We start from the raw sequence: 21,948 nt of genomic DNA, 5'->3' as shown, positions 1-21,948 counted from the left end.
TAAGACTCTTATGATTTGGATATAGATTTTTATTTATAGTCTCGATTAATCTTTTAGGTGAAACGTAATCATATTTTATAATTAACACAATATAAGTCATACTTGGCATCATTTGTTAATCTTCTTGTCGACTCTCAAAATTAACGGTGGTTTATATTTATCACTCATACTTGCTAATAAATTTAATGCTGCACTATCAACATGGCCTTGCAAGCATTATATTGCACCATCATACAAGGATGTAAAGGTTAATTATCCTCTAGGATGACATGTAGTACTTCCTTTGCATGCATCATATTTATAATAACTTAAGGCATATAGTTTAATTTCCATTCACTAACATAATAGTATTAAATTCTCTGATAGCAAGACTAAATCCAATAATTAACTACCATTTTGAACTTTGAAGGGTTTGATATTAATTCGGTCCAAAAGATGTTTAAGACTTCACCTTAGTTTCTAAAATATAAAAAGTTTGGTAAAATGAATTATTCTTATTTTTTTATTTAGTTTAATTTTTTATTTCTTAAAAAATTTAATTTGATCTTTTATCTTATTTTTTCTTGTTTAATTTAGTCCTTTATCTTAAAAAAATTATTTTGATTATTTATCTTTTTTTTAATTTAATTTTTTGATCCATTTAAGATTAATGCAATAATCATTTAAGATTTTTTTTGTTAAAAATAAAGTGGAGGGAGATAGGAGAAAAGTGAACCAAAAAAGTTCATTTTTAAATGATTAATGATATTAATCTTAAATAGATTGAAGGATCAAACTGAAAAAAAAAAAGATAAAAGATTAAACTTAACAAAAAATAAGATAAAAAATTAAATAAAATTTTTAAAAAGTTAAATAACTAAACTGAACCAAAAAATGAAATAAATAATCAAATTGAACTTTTAAAAAAATAAATAATGACACTAAATAAATAAAAACTAAATAGATCATTTAGCTCTAAAAAATTAGATGACATTGATATATCCTTGTGTCAAAGTTATAACACCACACGTTTATGGATAGGTTTTTCATCTTCCATCTCTAACTTCCTTGGGGAAAACACTTTATACCTTATCATGTTTTTCATTCAAACTTTTGCATTAAACTATAAAAGATTTTCAGCTCTACTCAAACTTTCATTTTCCAGGACTTGTTCGAACAATGGAAAGAAACTAATAAGGAAGACCAAAAGATGTTCACTGAATTCATTAATGAGAACGTGAATCTGAACAAAGCAGATGAATCTATGTTAATCACTGCAATAGTGGCACCACCAGCAGCCATGATGGATAAGAAAGCAGGACAAGTAGTGCCTCAACTTGCACTTATGAATGCCATACCTGATGTTGTGTTTGTGCCCTCAGCTACACTTTTGGCTCTCATTGCTATTAAGATCATAAAATTAACCTTCATTGGAAATACAACATCTAAGGACACAAAGACACATGTGCAACCTACACCTGAACAAAAACTTCCAACCACAATTGCATTTGAAAAAGAACCTCAAATTGCAACTAAACAAGAACCTCATACTACAACTACAATTGAAGAACCTCAAATTGCAACTGAACAAGAACCTCAAAACTACAACTGCACCTTCACATATACCTCGATACATCCACAAGGACAACACCTTTTGCCCCTTATGTAATAAATACCACTCAGTAACATTCAAAATACCTTTACCTCATTATTATGTATATATATTATGAGTTTAATATATATACATATATAGTCTCTGACTTACTGAAAAACATTTCTACACAGATATCTACTTTATTGCCAAACCATATTAATTACCTGGCAAAATAGTCAAATTTTATTAAATGTCTGTAAAAAATTTACATTAGTAGTGTATATAAATTAACCTCTTACGTATATTAATTTTTTAGTACTATTTTTTTGGTAGGCTTAGTTGTTTAGTTTTATAATTTTATGTTGTAAGAAGAAAAAGTTAAAATTTCCCTTTTATATTATATGCATGGGTTTAGTTACGATATCCTTGCTTAACCTAGCTAGTATATATATATATATATATATATATATATATATATATATATATATATATATATATATATATATATATTATTGCTGATTTAGAAAGTTTGATAATTTCTTTAGTAATTAGGTTCAAATTAAGTTCACATTTCAGACTTTGTTGTTTTCCTTTATCCAATTTTTGATAGTTACTAAAATGTGCGTATATGTTGTTTCTTTACATTTTTCAATCTCTATAGTTCTTTTGATACAAATCTTGAGCATTAGTTAGATTACCAAGCTGTGAACTGATTGTTTAGGTGAAGAGCTAATTGCTAAGGCTAATAAGGTAGGAAGGTCTAATGCTGTTGCATTGAAGACTTAATGCCAAACCTTAAAAATGGAGTTGGAAGCCTCCTCTGGATACCTAACGTCACGGTGCTTGAAACTAGGCAGAAATTTGCTCCCTGTACACATAGTGCTTGAGCATAGGAATTACATTTGCATGGCATTAGGTTTGGAAAAGGAAAAAGAGTATGACATGCTCGGGATTTTAACACTTTGTCATCATCTATCAATACGTGTGATTAATTTGGATATATCATATTAAGATTACAATTAAATTTGTAAGATTAATTAAGATATAGTAATCTTAAAATTTAATTTATGTTAAACAGAAAGCTATCTTTAAATCGGTGTGATATATCCATATTCAAAGTTTGAATGATCTCAAATGTGAAAATAAATTAAGAAAAAAGAATTTGAAAATGGTAAAAGATAAAAAAAAATATATATATATATATCTAAAAACACATTATTTATGATCAAAATCAGAAATAATATCCAATTTATCCTAAACGATGCTTAAATTTAAAAATATATATACACAAAATTCATATTACACAAATATCTCATTTATTTGTAATTTTAAATCTTTTATCTTTTAAATATTATCATTCCTTATTTACATTTTTTTTAGCCCTATAAGAATAGGTGTATAGTGGTTCTATTCAACTCGAAATTGTCTCCATATAGGATATCTATGGTTAGATAAAAAAAAAAAAATAATGGTTCAATTGTTCACTTATTACCCGTTAGAATTTATAAAAAAAATAAAAAAATAGTGGTTCGATGGTTCACTTATTAGAAGAAAAGATTGAAAAGCCTCAGACTCTCGCTAACGAGAGTTGATTGAAGATATTCTGTTAAGATTATAAATGCATATGTAAGTATTGGCTTTCTCTAATTTCCGATCACCAATTTGCTACATCGCATTTTAGCTTGTCCGCTGCAGCTACCCACCGGTTTCTTCTGAAGAGATTTTCGGAGGAATTCAATTCGGAAGCTTATTCCATTGACATTTCATTTATTTCATCATATGGATTCCGTGAACGGGTGCTTGCAGCAACAATATTTATGTGGCATTGGAAATGAGGTTATCAGAGATTCCACTGCCACATCAATTGGATGCATTGGTAAAGTGATCCCCCTCCTCCACGTTTGAGGGTAACACTAGAGTGTCTTTGTCTTTGTGTTTGGAAATGAAGTTAACTTTATTAGTTTTTTGTTTACTAATTAGATAATGGTTTCTTGATTGTTAAGAGCCAAAAATCTATGAATAGGACTCTTTGTAAATCATTTTTGTTGTTGAAAAATACTATGCAAATACTGTGTATATTTTCAACCACATTTAAATAAAAGTCTTTACATTGATTCTGGCCATTTACTCGCTTCCATGGATTTCTCAAGTTCTTTATATTTCAAGTCATTTAAATTTTTGTAATTCTTCTTCTACTAGCTTCCTTTTTGTTTTAATCTTCAATTTATATATATTTCAAGAATTTTATTCGCTTTTCATTACAATTCATTGCAATATATTTATTTTTTAGTTACTCGTTTTTAATTGCATAATTTCCTTCTTATTGTTTAAAGTTTATTCATTCAAATTTACTTTAATGTGAAGTTACATTTTAAGAAATTTAAGTTTTCCATAGATCTTTGTAGTTTTATTTCCTTAAAATTTCAAAATGTTTTTTTACTTTGTATATTTATTGTTTCCAATTTAATACATTTATTTTTAATTTATGCAATTAAATTTGTAGTTTATATTTCTTGTTTCTTTATGAAATTACCAACTTTTCATTGCATTTGGTTTTATTTAAGGACTCAAATAATTATAGTTTGGTAACATTTTTTAGTTATGGTTATAACTTAAAAATCTACAAATGGACACATTTTGAATTTAAATTACAATTTTACATGTTAGAATCATAATTAAATTTGATTTTAACAAGATTTCATACTTGTTCAAGCACACAAAACCAAAATCACAATCAAAATTAATTTTAACAAATCAAATTTAGATAAATGTTTGTGCATCAAAATCTTGAATTTTTTAATTTAGATTTTGACTCACTTAGTGTGTTTGATAAATCATTTTATTAATTTTTAAGTTATTCTTATTCCTAACTTATTTATAAGTATTCAACTTTTTAGTTCTTAATTTATAGGCTTAAAGTAGTTATAAACTAGTTTTTGTTAAATACGCTTATATATTTTTCAATTGAAAGTTAAACATTATTAGTGTGACTAAAAAGAACTCAACTAATTTTTTTATTTTAAAGTCTCAAAATACATACACATTATTTGTTAGAATCAAAAGTGAAAAGTCATATCAAAATTTAAGGTCAAAATTCCAGAAGATTGAAATAATTTCCACCATCAACATAAACCCATGATCGAAATAATCTCTCTTTTTCTTAAATTTTTCTTCAAAAAATATCCTTTGTCATTCCCTCTTCTAATTGCCACGTCACACTCACTTTTCGTACCTCCTTGCATCTTGCACCCTTAGTCGTCATGTCCCTATTCATGTAATTCTTAGTGAGTGAGTGATGTTGTCTTATTAATATTTTTTATTTGTCTGCATATAATTCAATCTTACATATAATTTTAATAAATTATAATAAGCCTTTAAAAAACATATAATTTCAATAAATTTTTATATTTTGAATAAAGTTGTATGTGAATAGCATTGATAGTGAATTTAATACAAAAAATAATCTATTCATTTAGAAAAATAAAGTGTTTTCGATTTTGCTCCTCGACTAATTAAAATAATAAATTAGTCATATTTAAGTACTTTTTCAAAATTAAGAAATAAAATTTAAATTCTTTGATGAATTATTTTAACACTTGTTTCTTTATAACAAACCATTTTACTGTTCAACAACACAAGATATGCGGTTTGACTTGGTACATAACAAAACTATTCCCATTGCTTTCGGAGAGTTATTGTGAAAACAATAATCTCCATCAAATGACGTCAAAGTTATCCCTCATACACCAAGGTTTTGGAATAGTTTCCTTTGTATAGGTAAGAAATTCATGTTGTGTTTCTTAAGACTCTTCTCATTTTGATGTATAATAGTTAAATGTTGATGATGATCAAACCATTTAAATTGAATTCACAATCATAATAACTTCTTTGATTGTTGATATACAGTTACCATGGATCCCTTTAAAGGACAAGGAGGCATTCAGATGCTGCTGATTGCAGAACAAGAAGCCCAACATATTGTTTCTAATGCAAGAAATTGTAAGACCCCCTTTTTTTTTATAGTATTGTTATCAAGGTTTATAAAAAATGGTTTGGAGTTGAGATTTTAGCTGTAACGTCAGTTTTTTAAGTGTTTGTGATCCCTGCATGACCACAATTGTAGCTGCATTTGCCTATAACTTCTCAACATATCAAGAAACGCGACAATAAGGCAACCACTATCGCATAATTTAAAGCTGTGCTTCTTATATATAAACTTATCATCATTTAATATGAATGAATGAATGAATTGTGTTTAATTTTTTAGTTAGGACCCAAAGGTTAAAGTAGGCAAAGGATGAGGCAGAGAGGGAGGCAACAGAATACAGATCTCACATTGAAGAGGAGTATCAAAAGTCAATTTCAGAGGTATAAAATGGTGTCTTATAGTATTATAGATCAAAATTAAAAACAGGACATATTTTCATTGGATTCATAATATTTCACTACTTTGTTGTTGGATTGAATTTCCTTAGAACACTGGGAGTTCTGGATCTAATGTAAAAAGGCTTGAGGAGGAGACAAATGCTAAGATTAAAAATTTAAAGAAATCAACTTCAAAGGTCTCATCAGAAGTGGTTGACATGCTACTCAAGTATGTTACAAATATCAAAACATAATGGCCTAAGGTAAATATCTTAATTCCTCTTTTTAAGTATTGAATTTCATAGTGGGGGTTGCTCATTTAACTTCATTCTTATTTTTGCTTAATAATTACTAATAATGAAACTTTGTCACTCTTTTTCTCACAAATCACCTTCTGTTTGTTAATTTTTATAATAATTACCTTAATATACTAACAATGATTTTTTATTAGTTAATAGGTAAAATAATTTTACATCAACCATGTATAATCATTAAACTCTTTGTGAATACAAACTGCATACACTTCCAGAATTTTTGAATGATCAATTCAATAATATAATGAAAGTGTAGGTAAGACTACAATGAAATGCAAATGAATTAGTCATAAACAATGGCATGATGATCACATACAATACCATTTATTAGGGATGTCTTATCTTTCTAAGTATTATTTGTTGTCGCTATTTAATTAAGTATATATTTATCGTTTGTGTGTTCTCTTGATTCAGTGATTGTTGAAGATGTTAAGATAAAGAGTCATCACCTATAATAAAATTAACAGGCAAAGTTTGGAAGACTCGTCTGAAAATTATTTGTTGTTTTACTTTGGGTTGGCATAGTCTTGGCCACAAAAACCTGCCTTCAACAATTATTCTTTGTCACAAAATGAACAAAAACATTTTTTTCTCTCGTATTTAATATAATTATGTCTTTATATTTTTTAGAATGTTTGAGAAATATGAAACTCTTTTATCTTTTGTGTGAAAGAACTAATCAAGAAGCAATAATCTGGACTAGAGATCTTGCATTTGTTGTAATACAAAGCAAAAGACAATTTCTATTTATTTTATTGTGACAATGGAAAAAATTCAAAGCAATGTTGAGACATAGAAAAGTAATGAGCAATAACAAATTATAAATTAATTGTCAGTGAGGTTTGTTCAATTGATAAAATTGAAATTTGTGAACAAAAATGTCTTAGGTTGGATTCCTTCATTGCCATATATATGTGCTATTTAAATTAACCACTTTTAAATCATGAATATGAATTGAGAAATATATAATGAATGCAAAGTATAATTATATTTGAATTAAAATGTTCTTATTTAATATTTTATTGTCAGTGATAAAACATCAATAGTTATGAAAAGGATATGGCATTAAATAAGGGCTTAATTGAGAAAAGATAGCTAATTAGACTTTGAATTTCTAAAACATTAATTTTTGGGGGATAAAAAAGATCAAAGCATCAGTTGTTATGAGGAGATAGTAACTTGAGAAAAAAAGTTACAATCAAACAGAAATCAAATACGTCTATTCATGTATGCAGTAGTTTTTGTCCAAAAAAAATTGTATTGAGTTACATTTTCCCAATAATAGATCGTGACATATAATAATATTGTTGACTTTTGTAACAAATTTTCAAAGTAATATTTAAAATAATTTTTAATTGATTAATAATATAAGACTCTTTATACGGATAGGATATAAAAATTAAACGCATGCACATCTGTCATGCGTATTGTGTGAATTAATATACAATTTAAAAGTAGAAATTATGTAATCGATAAAGAAGATCCATTCTATACGAAATTATCAATAATGTAAAAATTAGTATAACTTTCAACATTACAAGTTTGTAATCCTTCATTGTAAATTATTCTTCACATACTTTCTTTTAAGAAAAAATCAAATTGATCAAGAAAATACATAAATTTTATTTATTTGTATTTTGATGACAACTATTACTATTTAATTTATTAATATTAAAATTATTGATTGGGACATTATGATGTGTTTTCAAGATAGGACTCAACTTGTTAATTCAGCGTAAGAAAGTTTTTATTATCGAGTTCAAAACATAGATGATGTGAACGATCAAAAAATGTTTTTGAACATAAGGCAATGGTGTTCAATCATTCAATGAATTGGTGGTGGAACTTCATTCTCCGATGGTGTCAAAGAAGGGATTTACAGTGAATTGGGATCAGAGTGCAGGAGCTAGGTTTTTTCAACCTCTAATTTTGAACTTGAAAAAGAGAAAATCGAGTATTAAAAACTAAAAAGAATGATTGTATTGATATATGATAATGTGATAGAGTGAGGTATTTATAGGGAGAAAATAGGCGGACTAATAATGATGAATCAACACTAATCTAACAGACTAACAGTAACAAGTTACACATTCTAATATTCTCTTATTATAAAAAAATCGATTAACAAACCTATCAGTAGATAAACTATTTATTCCTAAAAAAACTTATAGTGACAGGATTATTTGAGTTAATAAATTTCAGTTAAAATTTACAATTTAAATTATAAAAATGGTTTGTGAATAAAATAAAATAATAATAAAATATCTAAAATTTAATAAAAATGCAAACAAACACAGTTATGCTTGTCTTTGTAATAATAGTAATTTTAAAATTTCAATCATAGCAAACTTTAACTAAAAGAATAAATGTTTTTTGGTCTAAAACTAAAAGCATAAATGAAAGACTAAAAAAGACTTTTAAAAAGGACAATAAGCATTTCCAGCCCTAAATAAATTTACCTAAAATCATGATTATACATAATACTGTAGAATAATACAAAGAAAAAAAAAACATCAAGGCAATAAAATTTATGTCAAGGTGCCTATTTGTTGCAGCCTTGATATGAAGAGATTGGTACAGGGGAGGAAAGAAATACATCTTAATTTCTAAGCAGTTCCAAAGATGGAAAATAGAAACATGTCAATTTATAGCTTGCTTCACATCACATGCATCACGGTCACCGACTAGTGTTCTTATGACACATTGGACAGTTTGTCTACATGTGAAATATTAGAAGTCCAAAATGGTTTGAGAAAGGGGACTGTAAACAACAAATGAACTCATCTACGCTAGTGCTTGCTCTATCTGGTGATACTCAAGATTGCGCAGAACAATTCTGGCAAAGATTTTTGCTTCAAGTGGAGCAGTTGCTGCAGCAGCTGCACCACGCAGAACTCTTGATGCTCCCAGGCTTTGCATGAGGCTAGCATGGTGCATGGCATGTCGTCCACCAGGAATGGTAAACTGCAATTGAAAGATCAACACATAGGAACGCCAAAATTTGAACCAAATATAGATATAAAAAAGAAAATTAAGTATGTTGCTACTTGCTATAGTTACCTGGAGAAGAGCAAATGCTGCACAAGCCTTGAGTATAGATGATGGATTCCGTAGCATAGTGATGAATCTTCCAATTTCAGCACCACTGAGAAACAATCAAATAAAATACGGTAGATATATTAAACCATCATATAATAATTGTGTAACTCCTTCCCGTCTTAATGGTCCATGAAATAAACATGTGGGAGACTTCTCAGTTAAACATTATCATTGAGTAAAAAATGCACTTTGAAAGAAGAAAACAAAACATACTTGTAGATAATTTTTTTCACTTCTTACTTAATATTCACTACACTTTCATGAAGCAAGCATTCAGAATATGATTGGTCAAAATATCCACTATATGCCCATAATAAATACATAAGCTGCATGAATACAGATGAATGAAGAAAAGTGCAAGTGCTAAAAACTTAAAATTGTATGCACTGTTGCAACAAATAAAATTTTGACACCAAATCCACAAAAACCGGAGATGGCTTTGCATAATCAGAAAATAAGACCTTTGTATGAGGTAGTAAGGTACAACTGTAATGAAAAGAGCTACTTCTACTAGAGTATAAGGAGGGGAAAAAAATACCTGCATCTCAAATGTCCTGCTTCTTGAATGCGCGCACCTTCAGTAACCTGTGCTAATGCTGCAGGAGCAGATGATGCAGCAGCAGCCGCAAATGCTTGTAGATCAGAGAACATAAGGACAAAAGCTTCAATGTGTTTCAAAGCCATCCTTCTAGCTCCATCCAAGCTCACACTCTTAGAAATACTTTCAGATGAAGTGACTACTAAAGCATATTCATCCATTCTGCAAAACACATCATGATGCTCAAATAACATGCATAAAATGATCTCTTATACCAAAGTTTCATTGGTTAAACAATTTATTTTACTACAGTAAAGTCATTTTCATTTGCTTCACATATTCATTCTACTATAAATACAAATCAAATCAAATATGAACAGAAACAACATAAATCAAAGCTCCATCATATCTCCATAATAAACATAATATCTCAACAAGCTTCAATAAAGGACATTAATCAAATAAGAAAATAAGCATTCTAAGAAACCAACAAAAAGGGTGATATGCACACAGCAGGTTTTAATCAAATTAATTACCTCCCGTCAAACATGTATGCCAATGCCAACGCAGACATGAATCGTGCCATTTTTGATACTGATGAAGAACAGAGATCAACAAGTGCAGATACTCCACCTTCCTCTACTATTCTTAGAGCATTACTAGCATTGAAAGCAAGATTCCATAGTGCTCCTGCGGCAGTTTCATGAACATCCTGAAAGTGGAAAGTGAAAAGTAGTTTGAATTTAATCAGGATTTTACATATATAAACAGATAAAGATGGTAAAAAAGTATACAGACAAAATATATAAAATGCTTGTGAGATGAGAAATACTTATGGGCAAAGTATGAAGGAGCCAAAACTCACATAGTAATATACACAACAAAGTATTGTCCACAAGAGGCTAAATACAAATAATGAAAGCTTAAAAACAAGACCAGATATTCATATGGAAGTCCATGATACATTAAAAGATGCACCAGCCGCCAAGAAGACCAAGGCTTTTGGCACAATGGTTACACTTGATTATATGTATATATGTATGCAACCAAAGCCATTACTTGTTACTCTTTCTATCATCAGATTCATCTGGGAAAAGGTTTAGTATATATGGTAAGAATTTCCAAAACTCCAATTGTTAGAGATGTAATATAAATCATTCATTTATCTCCACCTAACAACTTAAGCTTTTGGGATTGTTGATTTATGACAAGGTATCAGAAAATAGTCTAGAGTTCAATCCTTGCAACCCCATTCCTCTAGTAAAAAGTTGAATTTCAACACAAGATAGGTAGCCCTGTGAATTATCCCCACTACGAGCCAAAACAGCTCTTGCATGAGAGGGAATGTTAGTTGTAATATAAAAACCATTCACATGTATTCACTTATCAGCTTAAGCCTTTTGTGATTGTTTGTTTATGACAACAATAACTCAAAGTAAACCTTTTATCATAACCAAGAGAAGGCACTTTATTAAAAACCAAAGGAAAATGCTGACAACAGCCTAGCAGCTAGCAGCAAATATAAGTTGTTCTGTTAAACCAGCTGCATAACCCAGATAACAAGTGATGCAAACTATGAATTAATATGAAAAACTATTAATAAACCCTAAAAGAGAAAAGAATTGTGGAACAAGCCAATATAAGTGCAAACAGCTTCTAAAGCGACTTAAAAAGAATGTAAATAATAACAAGACCAACAATGAACTAATTAATACACCAAAATGGGATGCTTTTTCGGCATTGTTATGTACTTGTCTAGTATTGATTAATAAAAATATCCATAAACATCAAACATCAAGGGAACAAGTTACCTCTGCTTCAGACCGTGCAAGTACATTGTTATGTACTTATCTAGCATCAATTAATAAAAATATCCATAAACATCAAACATCAAGGGAACAAGTTACCTCTGCTTCAGACCGTGCAAGTGCAATCAGAGGTGCAACACCTCCTTCTCGTCCAATGGCAACACTAAGCAAACAAAAAACAAAAACCAACATTAATAAAAAAAAAATAAGTATAATCTAGTGTAAAAAGATAATGATATCATGGAATGACAACTTTCTTTTACCAAATTCAAATCCATATATTAGTCAAAGAAAAGAAACAAAATCATGCATTGCAAGTAAGAATGTTTCAGAACAATTTTTATTCTTATTTTATTTTATTTCTACTTATATGCATTTCATTTAATTATTATATTTTTTATTTATGTATAAATATTTTTTCTATATTTTTAAATTTTATAGAGTACTTTATGTTTTTACAATAGTATAATAAATGAGTGGCCAATCTAAGATTTAGGCCCAATACCCACTCTGACCCAAAAAGTAAAATAAAGTGAGAAACCCTTGTTTCTTTCTCTTTCTCCCATCAGCCACCATCTTCTTTCAGAAAACTCCTTTTGCCTAATCTTTCTCTCCGACTCTTTCTGTCTCACCAAAATCACAAGAAAACCTAATCTCTCACTTTCTCTTTAGCTCTTTCTGCATCGTCAGAATTGCAGAACATCTCTACCTTGCCAGAAGTTGCAGAACATTTCTGCCTCGCTAGAAAAGAAAAAAAAAAAATTGACGCCTCTTTAGAATCACGACCACTTATGCCCATGGCCCTCAGTTTATCTGCAAAACACGGCCGCTTCAACCACGACGACAAACTTGCACCGCACTACCGTTTTGCGCCATGCCATGCTTGTTGCTAATCTGCAACCACACCCTGCAAATTGCCGCTAAAGCAGCATAATTAACTACTTAGTTTCTTGTTTCCTTATTTTAATTTAGTTTCCTTAGCAGTTTAATCATATTATTTAGTTTCCTTTGATAGCTTGATCACACTATTAATATCTTAATTCAATTTAATATTTAATAATGATTATAAAGGTGAGGAGCCTCTGGGCCCTGGGGTACACTAGTTTTTTTTAATGATTATAAAGGAAAAAATAAGAAGAAAAAAAAAAGCAGAAAGAGGGGCAGGTAGAAACCAAAATCAGAGGCTTTATTTCAAAGGCCCAGAACGTGCCCAATGTGAGTTTTAGACACAACCAGATCAATATGATCCACATAAACCAAAATTATCCTAGAGAGAGGATTAGAAACCAACCCTAAAAAAAGGAAACAAAAAGAAACAAGACACACAACTAAAAGCAATCCGAGAGGGAAAGGTTGGAAATGGGGAGAAAGAAAAATCAAAACAAGAGGCGTGTTAAACTCAAACAGAGAATGTAGAGAAAGAACAGAGTATGTCATGCTGTGTGGCAAAGTAGAGGTGACACGAATCAGTTGGCTGAGTGGGAGAAGAGAAACTTTGCATAAAGGGAAATGCTTGTTAGGGCTAAACCACGAAAATGGGTTTTCTCTGCACTGGGCTGCCCAACCTACAATGTTGCGGGTCTTCAACTCAGTGAATTTGCTTGCCGATCCTAGTACGATCCACTCCACAGCGATCCCACACTGAATCGAGCACAGAAGCCATCCAAAAACTCAGGATCGTGTGATTTTACAAGTAAAATTCGTAATTTTGATAACATTGTCCCATACATATGCTTCTCAGGTAACCCTCAATATTTTTCCTTCATTCTTCAGACTTAGCTAAGCCATTAATTTTCCCACTAACCTTCTGTAAGCGATCAATCAAACAAATGGTATAAGAATCAAAGGTCGTGACTTCAATTTCTAGAAAGGCACAAAACTGCCAGAGGCAAGTTCTCTGAAGGGGAGGGGGATGGGTAACTTTGCCAGTATTCTGCATTGACAAGGCAGAGGTTGGTGGAAGTCTGATTGATTAAAGCACTAGAACAAATGCACTTAAGTAGAAAAAAGTTGCACCTTGATTATAGCTTTAGCCTAGAGATTAGCACTCAGTCCAACAAACGCAATCTCCACCCAGAATGTTCTATTTCCTAAAGAGGTTAAATAACTAAATACTTTCTTTCTCTTCAGTAGTTGAATTACAATTCCATTTCAAAAATGAAACTTGAATCAACTGACATTAGCACTTACAAAAGAAAATGCACCAATTTTAATTGAATAAGATCCCAACATTCCAAAAGAATCCAAGCAGAAAAATCACCCTCCCCTCCTAAAAAGTCAACTGAATAGAGACTAAGTTTACACAGTTACAGATCCCCATAGAGTTGTTCCCTGTTGTGCCACAACGGAACAACAATCAACCACCACTAAAAGCCTAGCAACACTCATAAACTTGGCTTTTCCACTGCATGTATACCACATTTAAGATATCAGAAGAATCAATGGCACTTGACTGTCTGATGTGATTCCAATGCATTCCCTTCATGCCTTGCACTCATGTCATTAATTCCATATTTTCATTTAAGTGAATAAATGATTTATGCTAGATTTTGACTCCAGACTAAGTTATTATGATGAATTAATGAGGAGGAATAAAAAAGACAAAATTACAGGATAAGTCTGAACCCATAACACTGAGAAGTCTAAAATAATATGCAATTACATAAACACCAGCATACCCCACACAAATAACCAAAATTCTATCAGAAAAAAGGATATTAATAATTAAACCTATGCCTATATGGAATTAGCTGAAGGGAATGGAAGAGAGAGATTTGGAATTAGATAATCATAGAAGATATTGCAATAAGGTCGAAAAAGAGTAAAAATTAAATTAAAAGGAAAAGGAAGGAAAAAAAAAGTGGTAGAAAGCCTATTCTAAGATTTTCAAATTTCCTCAATGGCTCATCATAAAGATTTAAGTTCAAAATAAGAATGGAGATAGGATAACAAATATTGGAATTATGAAAGCAGGTGAAAAGATTCAAAACTAAATATCTTTTTTATTTTTATAAATAAAAAGAAAAGAAAAAAGGATTTGTCAAAAAGGAAGCAAGAAAAAAAAGGAAAGGACCTACAAAGAATCCTCAGGAACCAAAAAAAGGAGATAAAATAATGAAAGGGAACACAAGAAAGCAAAAGACCAATACAATAAACTCATCTAAATCCAAAAACTAATAATACTACACTCTGAATTCTGAAATAAGGTAATCAATCAGTTATAAAAGAGAAATATCATCTTTATTACAAAAATGGCCTACCCCAATACTCCATCATATACGATAAGAGTTCCAAAAAAAGTCTTAAGAATAAGATTCGGGGAGCAATATCATTGGGATTGGGATAAGATATAAACTGAACTCTTAAAAGTACCTGTTAGTTTCCGAGACTGATAATCCCCACAGAGCACCAGCAGCCCTCTCTTGAAGTCCAGGGGAGGCATTAGCACAAGCTTGGGCAAGAGCAACCTATATAAACCACAGTATCAAAACATCAACATACTAAACTTTTCAGTCTCCTACAGTTCTACAAGATCAATGATCTGGTAAAAGGATTTACAAGATCCATAAAAGATTATTTTTCTTCAGAAAAGGAAAAAAAAAATATTCATCTCTATAGCCTCTACATATTAACTATCAAATAAAATTGAAAATGACTGTGAAACATTAATTCATAATCTCTCCAAAAAAATTATTGCACAAAATCATGATTGCAATAGAAATTAACATTAATGCATTTTAAAAAGTCTAACTTCACTTTTATGATTGAAATTTGTTCCCTAAAAATGGATTAACTTCAATGTTCTTTCTCATGCATGGAAAAACAATTTGAATTAAGGCACTTTATATCCATTCAAAAATGTATTGTAGAAGACTATTAACAGTAGAATATTATATCTCTAATATGGATGTTCTGCGTCAAGGATGTGCTGTAGAAGAAAGCAATACCATTTTATCTCCCAGTCTCTCTCCCTCACTCCCCCGCTCTAAATTCAACAATCGTTTATAGTGCAGGTATGTCCCTTTATCTGTCTCAGATTTTCAGTCTTTTGGAATGTTTCTTATCATCCCTTGAATCTATTTATTTCTATTTAATACTATCTATTTTTTCTATTTAAATAAAGTTGGCTTTCAATGGTACAAAACTTACCAAGGCCTGAACTCCACCAGCTGCGGCAATGGCCTCTCGATTTCTATCATCAAATGACAAATTCCAAAGTGCACCAGCAGCCTCTTGCCTGAATAAATATCAGAAAGTTAAAGCAATGTTGGAGTGAATGCAATATTTTTCAAGGTACAAGATCACAGGTCAAAAGAAGAAGCATTAAAGGTAAACCTTTCATGAATCAATTATCCCACAAGCTTAAACTGTTGGGTAAAGGTGTATAAATGGATGGATTTGTGAAGCCTATTTCTACAAGCAATGCCCCTTTTTTTCCGATCATACTGTGGTTCAAGTCATTGTGAAGTCCATACAGAAGTTACAACTTTCAAGGTTAATATTATTTTAAGTGAGTTTATCTGTAGCAAACTTAAGCAGGAGTGTTGAGAAATATAATTTATTAATACAGGTGTTAAGTCAATGTTTTGTATCACAATTATTCAGAGTCTCATAAGCAAAACATATTCACATGTGTTTCCTCCATCTATCTTCCTCTAGTTCATCTAATCCCTTATTTTTTAACAAAAGGATAAAAGCAATACAAAAGTACAATAGCACACACCGTTAAAAAAAAGTACAATAGCACGCACCCGCACACGCAAAGACCAGTTAAAGATTACCTGACACCCTCGTGGGGAGAGCAAGTAAGTTGAACAAGAGCCTCAAGGGCACCTGCTTCTTGTCCAACAGCAGCATTGTTACTGTTACTATCTCCATGGGCAGCTAAGTTAGCCAATGCCCGAGCAGCCTGATGTTTAAAGGTAGTTATGTTAATCATCCCACACCAATTCATGTGCATCCCTCAATGGAGAGGACAAGATTTTAAAAAACATACAACTGAAGAATCAATATTTAAGTTAAAAAGTAATGCACATGCATCTGTAATTAAGGTAAACATGAAGACATGCTGATTCATAGGAGATGATATTAAGCATCTCTTAGCTAGATCATCATTAGCATTGTCTATACTTGCAATATCACATCTAAGACATGCATGTCATCCCCCATGTGGCACTGGCACATGACCATTGACCAGAATAAGACACAATGTAGACTACATCTCCATCAAAACTGAAATGACATATTCAAGTAACTTGCAGAAGGTGTAACTGATGGTCCTAAGTCAGCAGAGAGAAAAAGAAATTCCATGCATATTTTGATAGCTGCACGTAGAAATAGTAGATGCATGATTTTTGTTCCACTTATGTCTACGTCATTGTCTATCCAGAATAGGAAAGATGAGACAGTGTTATCAATGGTAGATGGCAGAATATGGCAGAAGGCCAAAATTCCACCATATAAACATACCATTGTGGCCTATGGCGCTGCCATAGCAGGCCTCCCTTCACAAATTGCCTCTGGCGGTTGGCAAAAAATCTGCCATGGCACTGCCATTTAACAACATTGAGATAAGATAGAGTCATAGAGAATATAAGTCCCAAAAATTCAATTAAGGAATCAAGAATTGGACTGAAATTCTAGATGCAAGTAAGCACCTTGTAATGCGATGGCACCACCGATGTCAACAGGAGTTAGGCATTGCTAAGACATCCAATTTCTTAGTTAATGATTAGTAGGTAAAAGTTCAAATAATCCCACCAACCACACAATTTCGTAGCCCCCACCACCTTGGCAGGAGCAAAAAGGAAATAACAATTATTGTTGGAAAGCCGCCTTAAATGCAGTCACCCCTAGCCGGTCTTAGCTGCAGCCTTTATGGGAGCTGCCTTAGTTGCAGCCTCGAGGATAGTGTTTATTCCTACATCAACTAGAGATATGGCTCAAATATAGCTCATACAGCTTGAGTAGTCCTCACCTTACAAGCTAGTCTTGTGGGGTTGAATTAGGCCCTAATTCTAAGAATGATAATCACGAACACAATCATAAGAGTATTTTAAAATAACTATCATAAGTTCCAACATTCAATTGGCAGGTATCATCTACCAAATAAAACAGCTTCAAAGATTTTAGCAACTGAACTGGATGGTACCCAAATAATAAAAAGTAATGCTACCTGCTCTTGCACTCCCTCAAATTTGCAGTTACGAGCAAGCATCACTAGAGCATGTACACCTCCTGCTAGTGCAACCTCTGTACTACACTTGTCATCAGCTGCCAAATTAGCCAATGCACCAGCCGCACGTTCCTGAAAAATAAAAACCATGTAATCAACCAACTGCCACGTGCATTGTAAAACAGCAACATTACTGGATAATAGAAGGGCATTAGCAAGCTCATAACCATAAAATCAGAGAAACTTACTAAAACTCCATCTCCACTAGAGGACCACTTGAATATAAGATCCACTAAAGCTTGTATTCCACCAGCTTCAGCAATGGCACCCTATGATGGAAGCCTCTTAGTTTATACTTTAAGCATTAAATTTCAACAAATGAAAAACTAAACAAGATACAAAATCCAAATTCCAACCTTGTGCTCTTCTCCAACAGAGAGATTCCATAATCCTCCAGCAGCCTCTTCCGCCACCAGCTTGTTCATTGACCTAGCCAAACCAGCAAGAATCTGAATCCCACCCTCTTCTGCAACAGCTTTGGCCACATTGGCATTGACGGACAAATTTGCAATGGCCTACACAAATTTAGAAAGTTGGGACAAATACACATTGATTGTGTCAGATTTTTGCTAGCTAAGATTTCTAGTGAAATATGCATGTAAAAGGCATCAAATATCAAGAGTACTACCTCAACAAAATGCAAATATCATTTTTTTCTTACAACAGTACAAGTAAAAGTGACTAGAAATGATCAGGTTGACCAAATTATATACACAAATGAGGAAAAAAGAGTACCTTGGCTGCCTCAGATTGAAGCCCTTCTCTCCAAGATTTTGCAAGGCCAAGTAGGAGGCGTATGCCTCCATCTCGCATAACTGCTTCAGCCCTTCCACAATCTATGCTAGCATTTTCGTCATCAATTACAACAAAAGTTGCAAGACCTGTGGCTGCCCTCTCTTGAACATCCTCTTGAGAACTCTGCATTAGACTAAGCAAAAGTGCTCCACCTTGTTCAACCCAGAAACTATCAAGACCCTGTTGGGGACTCTCAGCAGAACGCAGAAGTGTATGGGATAGCATCCACTCAAGCCAGGGTATAATTTCATTGAGGTCCTTATCATTATTCTTTGAGGTCCTCCAGTCTAAAAATACATTGTTTCCTCTCCTTGTATTATCAAACAATAAAGAAGCCAGCCCTTTAAAAATATCAGTACGAAGAGAGATTAATAACTTGTTTTTATATTTGCTAGCAGAGAAGCTGGTGTCTTCTTCAAGGATGGGACAATTCAGAGCAATTAAAACCCTCAAATTCTGTGATAAGGATAACATTCTTAAAAGAGCAGATGGACCAACATCAGTTCTTGAAACATCTAACCCAATCAGGTTAGGAAGTTTATGCCAAAGATGGGAAACCACACCCCATTTCATACTTGATGTCCCCGCAACAGAAAGGAAACGAACTGATAACACATTTCCCAGCGCAACCTCATCAACATTCAGACAATCAATGAACCCAATATCAGTCAACTTTGGACAATGCTTAGCCAAGGCATTAATAGCATCAGCATTTACGTCCCTGATGCCTGAGAGTCTAAGTTTATTCAATTTAGGACAGCAATGAGCTATTGCTTTAATAGCATCACTACTTATTCTCTCACAGAAATCCGGTCCAAGCTGAAGGCTCTCAAGTAACTCATGCCGAGCCACAATCACTGAGAGAGTTGCATCTGTAATCTTCCTGCAATAGTCACCGCTCAATTCACGCAAGTTCCTAGCTCGAAGATGAATTATCGCATCAGCAGACTCTGCCCCGCGAAACCTGAGTTTCTGAAGATGCACACACCTGGGAGCAAGCGATGAAGCCATGCCGGCATCAAACCTGTGAGAACGAAGATCCAGAGAACTCCACAAACACAGGGAGCTGCCAAGAGACCTCCATGTCTTACAAGTTGACGACAAGCTAGCTCGATCTTGATAACTCAGACATGACAACAGCTGAATTACTGTATCATCGGGCAAGCACTTCCAATCAACAAACCCTTGCCTTTGGGGTTCCAAATCCAAAACCTCATCTTGATCTTCAGGGAAACTAGACTGCACCACATTCCCTTTGTTCTTCCTCGCCACCTTCCTCCTCACTCTACGATTCATGACTCAACAAAATCACAGCAAAAACCAACACCAACACCTTCAAACTCCAAACCCCAAATCTCCAAACCACTGAAACAGTTCACCAATACAAAATCCTCAGACAAACAAATCCAACAACCATTGAATAAGATAACACCACCCTCCAAAACACAGGCACCCCTCCACCCCAAAAAACCCTAGTCATCAACCAAAGTTAACAAATCAAAACACGAAAACAAACAGACCTAAAACCCCACAGCACAAAACAACCCGACCCCAGATGCCAAAAATACAGACTAAACCCAGAATTCATATGCAGGCAAGAGCACAAAAACGAAGAAAAAAATGCTTTTTAATATATCAAACCTGTGAACTCAAGGTATGTGGTCTTTATTGCAAACACAAATCAGATGCATTCAATAGAAAATTGCAATGAAACCGGATGAAGAAAAAGGAGTGAAGAATGAAGCAGGCTGAATGGGGTGTGGAGAGAGAGAGGGGGAGAGAGAATTCATAGGGAAAATTAAGAGGGCGAAAAGGGTTGGTTGTGTTACGAATGAGAGTTGAATGAAATAAGAATGAGGAAGAGAAAGAGAAGGGTGATTAGGTTTAAAAAATAGAAGAAAAATGTGGGAAGAGAAAGAGAATTACAGCATTGGGGGAAAGGGGAGCCAGGACAGGAGGAACGAAGGATGGGAAGAGAAGGAGAACAAACAACGCTGTGAAACTACAACTCAGAAAATCAGCACTTTATATACTACATTATTAATATTAATTATTTCATTGCCTAACCTTTTTTTATGAAAAATTTCATCACATGTATCTATTAAGAACTTACATGGTAAAAAAAAAGAAACTAACAGTGATATGGGACTAAGTAAATAATATTATAGCAAAAGAGGTTTCCCTTAGTCAAAAGTCATGAACTAATAATTTTTATACTAAATAGTATTTTTAAACATATGTTATTTTATGCAAAAAGACCTAATAATTTTCACGCATCTGATTTTCTTTTTTACAAAATCATAATCTGAATTTTGATCACAAAACCTCTCACATTTGAAATCCAACAATGTTTTAAACAAGAATATAGTATGAAAAATATTTGTATTTTTTTTTTTTTACAAAAATACTAATTAGGTAAATGAGTTAGTCTTTAGTAAAATATCAAATCATATTATGAATTTTTATTTAATGAGATGTTTATATTTAGTATTTAATTGTATTTCAAGTTAAATCACCCCTAAGGAAGATATTTGTTTTAAAGCAAAAAAATAAATGTAGAATATTTCAAGTCAAATCAGCACTAATAAAAGATATTTGTTTAAGAGTAAACAATAAATGTAAAATATAATTTAAAAGTAAAGCGTAAAAGTTATGATCATGAAGTAGAAATTCCAATTATTAATCTTGTCATTAATCTTAATAATTATAGTCTTATTATCTAAAATACATATCAATTTTTAGGACACTTGAAAGAGTTATATCTTAATTTCTCATATACTCTTGCATTTTCATCTAATGTGTTATATCAATACTACGTCAAATTATTAAAATGACATGAATAATCCTATATATTAGGTAAACAATATTAATTTTACTTAAACTTATTATTCTCTAATTGAGTTTGTTGACCATATACTTAAAATTAAATAATCAAGATTAATTCTTCTTATCACATGTCCTTAAATAGTAGAAATATATAGGCTTCATTTGTTTTAAAATTAACTCATCAACGCGGTCAAGTGGGGGTTAGAGCATCTTTATGGCGGTTCTTCAAGTGAGTTCTTAACTGTTCTTGTCAGATTTTGGCATTGGAGTGTTCCTACCTGGCAAGCACGGTGTGAGAACCGTTCTTGGATAAAAACTTCGAAGATTGAGGAAAAAGAAAGAAGAAGAAAAAGAAAAATTAAAGAACCTGCAGGGTTAGAGTGAAAGTAAACACA

General features: G+C 32.1%; 2 protein-coding genes and 1 pseudogene across 3 annotated transcripts; 2 read left to right on the top strand and 1 right to left on the bottom strand.

Moving 5' to 3' along the window:
- Nucleotides 1–184: 184 nt before the first annotated feature.
- On the top strand, nt 185–1,648 carry LOC114368531 (the record flags this gene model as incomplete). Its single annotated transcript, XM_028325759.1, has 2 exons — nt 185–247; nt 1,145–1,648. Coding segments are annotated over 2 exons (567 nt in total), but the record flags the coding sequence as incomplete, so codon positions are not given.
- Nucleotides 1,649–5,484: 3,836 nt separating this feature from the next.
- LOC114367639 lies at nt 5,485–6,192 on the top strand (annotated as a pseudogene).
- A 2,485-nt stretch (nt 6,193–8,677) lies between these two features.
- LOC114425112 (protein ARABIDILLO 1-like) lies at nt 8,678–20,739 on the bottom strand. 2 transcript variants are annotated; one of them, XM_028391878.1, is made up of 13 exons: nt 20,369–20,739; nt 18,668–20,199; nt 18,289–18,447; nt 18,121–18,201; nt 17,873–18,004; nt 16,479–16,606; nt 15,847–15,934; nt 15,070–15,164; nt 11,797–11,860; nt 10,426–10,601; nt 9,890–10,111; nt 9,313–9,397; nt 8,678–9,216 (listed from the first exon to the last, which is right to left on the bottom strand). In XM_028391878.1, the coding sequence occupies exons 2-13, from the start codon at nt 20,021–20,023 to the stop codon at nt 9,037–9,039; spliced, it is 2,766 nt and encodes a 921-aa protein (XP_028247679.1). In that variant the 5' UTR covers nt 20,024–20,199; nt 20,369–20,739; the 3' UTR covers nt 8,678–9,036. The 2 variants fall into 2 exon arrangements, with proteins under 2 accessions (XP_028247679.1, XP_028247680.1); XM_028391879.1 differs by having other exon boundaries at nt 18,668–20,092.
- Between the last annotated feature and the right edge of the window lie 1,209 nt (nt 20,740–21,948).

Source organism: Glycine soja, chromosome 9 (genome assembly GCF_004193775.1).
Source record: "Glycine soja cultivar W05 chromosome 9, ASM419377v2, whole genome shotgun sequence".
In the NCBI taxonomy this organism is placed as follows: domain Eukaryota; kingdom Viridiplantae; phylum Streptophyta; class Magnoliopsida; order Fabales; family Fabaceae; genus Glycine; species Glycine soja.
Note: the sequence above shows the minus strand (reverse complement) of the source record. Positions and strands in the feature narration are given on the sequence as shown.

Excerpts from the sequence above, each read along its gene's own strand:
- LOC114425112 (XM_028391878.1), bottom strand. The coding sequence starts at position 20,023 with ATGAATCGTAGAGTGAGGAGGAAGGTGGCGAGGAAGAACAAAGGGAAT. Across the intron at positions 11,861-15,069 it reads TCAGTCTCGGAAACTAACAG|TGTTGCCATTGGACGAGAAG; the intron begins GTACTTTTAAGA and ends TTGTTTGCTTAG. Across the intron at positions 9,398-9,889 it reads GCAGGACATTTGAGATGCAG|TGGTGCTGAAATTGGAAGAT; the intron begins GTATTTTTTTCC and ends ATTGTTTCTCAG.